This window comes from Zea mays, chromosome 6 (assembly GCF_902167145.1).
Source record: "Zea mays cultivar B73 chromosome 6, Zm-B73-REFERENCE-NAM-5.0, whole genome shotgun sequence".
Lineage (NCBI taxonomy): Eukaryota > Viridiplantae > Streptophyta > Magnoliopsida > Poales > Poaceae > Zea > Zea mays.
The window spans coordinates 130,683,602-130,691,259 of NC_050101.1; the positions used below are offsets into that span (position 1 = coordinate 130,683,602).

The 7,658-nt window shown below is 47.0% G+C and overlaps 1 protein-coding gene across 1 annotated transcript; it reads left to right on the forward strand.

The window, feature by feature from the left end:
- The first annotated feature begins 436 nt into the window (after positions 1–436).
- Positions 437–3,816, forward strand: LOC541680 (uncharacterized). Its single transcript, NM_001111430.1, has 3 exons — positions 437–596; positions 3,139–3,330; positions 3,556–3,816. The coding sequence occupies exons 1-3, from the start codon at positions 591–593 to the stop codon at positions 3,598–3,600; spliced, it is 243 nt and encodes an 80-aa protein (NP_001104900.1). The 5' UTR covers positions 437–590; the 3' UTR covers positions 3,601–3,816.
- Positions 3,817–7,658: the final 3,842 nt, after the last annotated feature.

The following is a 7,658-nucleotide window of genomic DNA, read 5'->3' on the forward strand; positions in this document are numbered from 1 at the left end:
TTGAGTACACTGTCACCACCCCCAAGAGGCCAAGTAGCAGGACGTAAACAACGTCTGGGCCCTCCACGCCACAGCCTAGAGATTCCGAGCGCCAGCGAAGCCGCGCTTCACCCGTCCACCACCGACGTGCGGCCCTCCTCCCCTCGCATTTCCACCCTGTCTGTGTCTCGTCACCGCCGCCCCGGTCAAACGCAAAACCCACTCCTCCGGTCCTGTCCCCACCTTCCGCCAGCCCCGCCTGACCTGTGGGCCCCGTGCGGCCGGCTCACATGCGCTTCGTGCCCCGATAACCGGCGGGTAGTACAAGCGATTTTTAGGCGCTTTCCGTTATTTTTTACTCCTACTTTATTATTGTTTTTATTTTAATTTATTTACCGGGAGAGAGAGAGGCCGAGGGAGAGCAGTCTCTCCACACCAGTGCGGCTTTTCCTTTCCGTTCCACTCCACATCGATTCGCCTCCTCCGCTCTTTACTCTTCGTCGTACTCGTCTCCTCCCACCCGCAACCGCAGGGAGAGAAAGGGGAAGCCCGCCGCCGCCCCGGCCCCCAGCAACCAGCAGATCGGGACCTCTGTTCTGCGCAATCCATCCATGGCGGTACGTGCAAGGCTCTGCGCCGCCTCTCTGCCGTTTTCCTTGTTCCTTCTTATCCCCCCCCCCCTTCCCCACCCCGGTGGTGGTGTCAGCCCGTGGGGAATCGGTGTTTGCTGTCCTGATCGAGGCGAGCTCGCCTTGTGATGAGCTTCGGGACGACTAGTTCCGAACGGGGGGTTTTGTTTCTCCTGCTGGTTGCCATCAAAGTCACTCGCGTGGAGTGGCCGAGTGGTTGAGTGGGGGAACGTTTGCACGGGATGTCTTAGGACCAAGAAACTAGTGCGATTATCCTTTCTCGTGTGGTTGGGCAGCTTCGGCTGGCTTCAGGAGATCGATCGATTGATTTTATCCTGCGAGCCTTGGTACAACTATGTGTAGGGAGGAATCTTCTCCCGCCAGGGCGGGTTGGTTGGCGTTTTCGTTTTGGGTCCTGTTGCTTGTCGGCGTAGTCCATGCCTTTGCTTTGCCTCGTATGAGCGAGATTGATACATGATGCACTGTTCACTGCGACTACAGTCTGCAGCAGTCAATTATTTAGCAGCCCAGCCTTCAACTGTTGAGCGTGTAGATGCTGGAACGGGAATTTAGCCTAAGCGTTTACATTTAATTCGTCGTCTGCAACTCGCGCTCGTGGCTACTATAATCTAGAAGGGAAACAAACATGGCCTTAGTGTTTATCTGAATCGGATGCTTGGCGATTACTGCTCAGAATGTTGTGGAACTTGTTTTTTTGGAAGATACTGACATATCAAATTCCATTCTTTGTATTTTAGTTCACCGACCAATTTATCTGTTACAAACACAAGTAACGATCCTTCAGCCTATCCTTCATATCGATATATAGTCTGATTTTTTAAAGGGGCTGTGTTAAAGGGAATGTCGATTGGATCATGCCTGGAAATATCAGCATGGCAGCTGAATCTTCCCATGAAAGCTGTTCAACAGTACATGGCAACCACATGATTTTTTGGGAAACTGTTGACAACTTGACATGCCAACTCTTATCTTGCTGGTAGTTTGATCTCTAGAATAAATGTTCTGATTTTTTTGTAAGGCATATATGTTCTCATTTAACTCAGCTGTCAAGAGGTCACAACTCATATGTCAATAACTATGTTACATTACGTCTTTGACGCTAATGAATATTGATCCGCTAATATTTTCTCATGCCGGAATGCTATGTAATCAGAATTCATAATTCATGACTGCATGTATATGCTCTTCTGTTTTCTGAATATTCCATTTTCTCTGTATCATCATTCTCGGCATCAAGATGCCTGCACATGATTGAATACAGTCATTAATAGCTGTATTCGCCCCACATTACGGCACCTGTGTGTTTAGTGGAACCACATCACCAACTTCTTGAATGATATTTGATTTATATTTCTGTTCTTTTCCTCAATGTTCTCCTTTGTACCATGACTGCATTTATCTGCTTGCGTAAGCCTGTGCTTTACTGTATTTGGTCACACAGGCACACAATCACATTCAATATGTATTTTGCACTTAGTAACCAGGTTCCCGGATCAATGAGATCGAGGAACGGGAACATGGTACATGGTACGCTACTAAAACTAGGTTTTAACACTACGGGATCGAGATTGTTCCCACGTTCCTGGAACGAGGAACGTGGCCGCGTTTCCAGTTCCCGGTTACTAAGATTTTGCATGCTGACACAAGCTTGGTATTTCTAATTTGCAATAATAGCAATTATGACGTGATCTAGTGAGCATTGTGCTAAGACTACAAAATAACGAGTAGATTTACTTTTTAACGTGGATAATGGTGCTTTTACCATGAGGAATCAGGTTGTCCCTTGCCTTCTTTGAGTGAGATTGGTACAGGAATACAGGATGCATGGTTCACTGCAACTATAGTCTACAGCAGTCAATTAGCAGCCCAGCCTTTAACTGTTGAACGTGTAGATGCTGAAACGGAAATTTAGCCTAAGCGGTTACATTCAATTCGTTGTCTGCAACTCACGAGCTCGTGGCTACTGCCATGAGCTGGAACTTTATTGATCCAGAATCCGATTACTATTGTGTTAAAGATATGTTAAGTTTGGAAGCCATGTGAATTGTGGATGGAGATGAATAGATATGACTTTGGAGGGAACTTCTGTCACTGATGAATATGCTGAGACTTCTATTCCTACATATGGGATTATGCACATATGGTGGCCAATGGTTCTTCAATAGGGCTTGTTTTCTAACTAGTAGGCTTAGAAACCTACTTTACTTTGTACCATTACTCAATGGTCTCCTTTGTACCATTTCTATTCTTTTCCTCAATGGTCTCCTTTGTACCATTACTGCATTTATCTGCTTGCAGAAGCCTGTGCTTTACTGTATTTGATCACACAGTCACATGATCACACCCAATATGTATTTCGCATGCTGACACAAGCTTGGTATTTATAATTTGTCATAACAGCAATTTCTTGGCACAAGTTTATGACGTGATCTAGTGAGCATTATGCTACTCAGAGTACAAAATAACAAGTAGATTTACTTTTTAACATGTATAATGGTGCTTTAACCAGGAGGAATCAGGCCGTCCCTTGCCAAAGTTTGGTGAATGGGATGTCAACGATCCGGCTTCCGCAGACGGATTTACTGTCATATTCAACAAAGCCAGAGATGAGAAGAAGGGTGGGAATGGTCAAGACACAGACTCACCTTCCAAGGACCCCAGGACTGAGAGGGTGGAGTCTTATGCTGCAAAACCAAGCACGGTGCGTTTATTCATGACTTGTATCAATTCTCTTCTTTGAACTCCACCTGATGACGAGTTGACACGAACCCCAATTTCATCTCTTAAACCTGTGATCTTTCCACTCTATCATTAACTGTATTATTGTGTTAACTCCACTTGATGACGAGTTGACACGAGCACCAATTTCATCTCTTAAACCTGTCATCTTTTCACTATATCATTAACTGTATTCTTGTGTTCGCAGAAGAAATGGTTTTGTTGTGTGACAGCCAGCCCTACGCAATCCTGAGGAAGGCAATTGCATGCGCTGGAAATACTGCCCCTTTAATTTTCTATACATACTATCCATAAGACACTGTAGAGGTACCCATGGCTCTCTGGGCTCCAGGATGGGTGTCTCATAAAACTCTGGCGTGCATGTATGTATGTATGGTGTGAGAGTTGTCGGCATACATTTGCAAAGTGGACTTCTGCTTGTAATTCTAGTCCTGTCTCTCTTTTTTTTTTCCTGTTGGTCTGCTAGTACGGGTCCGAATTTGTGTGTTCGTTTCAAAGTGGATTGAGTGGGATTAAACCCTTCCCGTTCAAAATTGAACATGAAGGGATATAATCCTCCTCAATCCCTTACAATCTAGATGCAACTGAACAAAGGCTCCGATCCACCAATCCTCTAAATTGTTTGGTATCGATTCTCGAACAGCTGTTGGAGCTGTTCTAGGCTTTTGGCGGTGTCTCAAACAATCACTGAGATGCTGCTTCGTGTATGAAACCTCGGATTTTCCTAGTCACCAGAGCGGCAGGTGGACGAGCTAAGGCCGTCTCCAACAGACCAGTAAATAGCCTCGAATCGAATATACGGGCACCTAATGGCCTTCAATGGATCCATATAAATTCTACATATGTGGGTGGGGGTCTCGGTAAGGCTCGAAAAGTAGCTTGGGACTCGTGGGCTGGCTTGTATCGGAGTGGTTCGCCTCGGCTGGTGAGCCAGTACGAGTTTAAGCCTGGTTTCTAGCTTGCAAAGTTAGCGAGCCAAGCTAAACCAGCTCACCATGGCTCATGAGCTCGGCCTAGTAAGCACCGTTGGCTCAATAAGACCTCAATCCTAGTATCCAATTTTGTTTTCCCTCCCCATTCTTAGTAACATGTCACTTGTTGTCATGCGCCCTTTCGATCTCTTGTTAACATGTGCCATTTGTGTCCACCTGGGTCCTCATCAGTCGGTACTCCTTGCCAACTCGCTTCCTTCAGATGGCATGAGATGAGACGACGCTATCTCCCCAATGACCCCACCTCGACCTCCTTGGGCCTCGCCCTTGTAGGTTCGTCATCGTAGCAGTGCGATGTGTCCCCTGCCCCCTATCTCGTAGGCTTCCTGGTACGAGGACACGTGGCCCTTCGGCATGCTGTGCCCTACCTGGCTAGCCCCTTCTCCCTGGCTCTCTGTCTCAATCTCACGAGCTCCACATGCCCTTGACGCCCCACCTCCTCGGGCCCTTAGGCTCCTCGATGCGGCGATGGCTCGTGTCCCCTATTCCCTGGCTCCATGGCTACCTCCTCGTGGGTGCATTGTGGATGGCTTGCAAGCTGGCTCAAGCCAGCTCACGAGCTACAATCTAGCCAAGACGAGCCACATATTGGAGCTCACCAACCGAGCCTTACTGAGCCGAGCCTGGCTTGGCTCGGCTCATTTCTAGCCCTAGGTCTAGGCATTTCACCAGATAGAAACAGAGAATTTGACCTCTCCGCACAATCAATGGCACAACGACTGCCCTTTTGATGTGCCAAGAAATTCGAAGCTGTCAGGCGCACTCCTCGATGGAGAAGAAGTTGATAGAGATCCACTTCAGCAACCACCGCACCTGTGGCGAGCAGCCGACAAGCTTCGTCTCTAGTGAGGTGTGATCTATGCTATGAGGAAGACGAGGGGAGTTGCATGGGCCCAATGGTGGACGTGGTGGTATCCTTCTTGGTGCTTGGACTCCTAGTGGTGGCGCTCATCGTGAGGTCGGCACTAGCGCTGCTCGTGCGGGCTCGTTGGTGCTGCTGGTTCGAGGAGAAGACACCATATTTAGAGGTGTGTTTTTTTGCATATATAGAAACTCTCCCTCCTCTATCTATTTTTACCGGATAGAAACGAGGAAATCACATCTAGATTGTGGTTTTGCTTAAATGCAGGATTTTCTAAAGATGTCAAGGAAGCTGCAAAATTAATGGAGAGTGCAAGAAATCAACAAAGCCCTTAAAAGGAGGTTGCTCTCACCCGAACCAGTTGCAAGGCATGTCTTAGAGTGACATTGAAGGATGGAGTGTGGTGAGTTAGTGTTTTTATGATGAGCATAACCATCCCATGGTCACCTCTCCTTCAAAGAAAAAGGAACCTTTAGTCTCACCAATCAATGGAAGATGATGATAAGTAAGTCAATGAAGATATGCGTGCCCAAAATATTGAGACCTCAAAAATACATGAGTATTTAGGTGCTTTGCACGGTGGTATGAGTAATCTAAAGTTCAAAAGAAAGGATGTTAGTAATAAGATAACATCTGCAAGGAGAAAACTCGTTGGAATGGATGCGGAATAACTTTGGTGTATTTTCATAAGAAACGGGAAGAGAATCCAGATTTTTTGTGAGGTGAAGGTGGACGTGGATGGCAATAGTCACTTGAACTTATTCTAGGTTGATGGTAGAGCAAGAAGAGTATTCCAAGAATTAGGATGTAACATCTCAGGTGTTAGCAATGACAGAAGGATGGGAGATATGTACATAGAAGTGGTAAAAGCATACCAAGTCAACATTGTGGTGAGGGAAAGGCCATGTAGATAGACAATACCGAGCCATCGAACGGGTACCTTATACAGCAAATTGGGGACCTCCATCCCTCACCTCCCCCACCACCAAGGTTTTGTAGAGCAGGAAGGGAATGGAAGAGGCGAGCATACCTGTTCGGTGCCGGAGAAGGACACGACGAAGACCTGGGCATCTGGAGGTGACATAGGTAGTATACCGCTAGATACATATAGGGAGGGAGCATGTAAGCGGAGAAAGAAGCCTAGCTGGAGCAGCTCCAAACCGAGAGGCACATGCACCATGTGTCGGTCCAAGAAGGGCGAGAGAATCCGAGTGCCTTCCCAGCCCTGGACCTGCCGAGGCGACACAACATCACCACCAACTTCGTAGCATATGCCAATTGCTGCCCCGCTACTGGCTTTGGTTGTCCAATATCTCAGACCTGGACTCCTCATCGCCAAGCCAAGATAACCTAAGCGTGGCAGACTCCACTGTGTCCTCCTCGGCGGCACACACGAAGAAAGGCTAGGGGCAAGACCGACTCGCCTGTACCCTCGTCGACGAGCGTCGATCGGCTCATGGCTGCGACCATGGGTGGGGGCAGCAGATTGGGGAGGAAGAACAAGGCGAAGATGGGGAAGACGAACGGGACGTCCGACGTCGGCGAAAACGATGGTGCACGCATGCTGTGAAACATCCTCGTTGACGTACAATAGCCACTGCACGGGTCGGTGTCGAGGCTGGTGTCAGACGAATACATGGAGGAGACGTCTGCTCCCACGTTCTCTGCCGAGAATGGGGTGGCGCGGAGGCAGAGGTATGAGGAGAGAGAGAAAAGAAGCAGGATAACGAACAAGATGGCGGCAACTGAGGCAAGGATCATCATTATCGTGCGGAGGTATTGATAACCAAATGAGCCATGTCTGGCGGCCCGGCCCGGGGCACGACCCATTTAATAGTGCCTGGGTCAACCCAGCACGAGCGTCGTGCCGTGCTTGGACCGTAGCCTCGGCCCGTAGTGCTTGCCCGACGTGACATGATTATATATTTTTTATTTTAAAAAAATCGTATATACATATGTACAATTTATATTAAATATTATAAACACCTGAATACGATATTTTACTGGTTAAATGACTTCACCCATTGTCTCTCGCCTAATATTTTACGCTAATTTAACTAAATGGCCTGTCGGGCTTAGCGGGCCGTGCCGCCCGTTTGGCCAGGGGACCAGGTTAATTTGAAATAGATGTAAGATGTTAGTTGTAAAAATATGATGTGGTACGACCGTTTGCTTTAATATAGTAGAGATAGAGACATAATCCTATTACACATTTATGGAACTAAACAATAATACATATTATTATAAAATTAAAGTAAAAATGTGTGGTTAAAGGAACAATTAAACAAATCAACTCCTTTAAACCGTAATAAAACTGTTAATTAGTAATTTCGTAAATAACGACCACGAAAATAATAAATAAAATAACAAAAAAAATCAACATCTCGTCTTAAGGGTGGCCGGCAGAAGACGGGAGCTCGACGCGAGGGCGATGAC

Coding starts and splice junctions, on each gene's coding strand:
- LOC541680 (NM_001111430.1), top strand. Junction 3,331..3,555: donor ATGCTGCAAAACCAAGCACG/GTGCGTTTATTC, acceptor TTGTGTTCGCAG/AAGAAATGGTTTTGTTGTGT.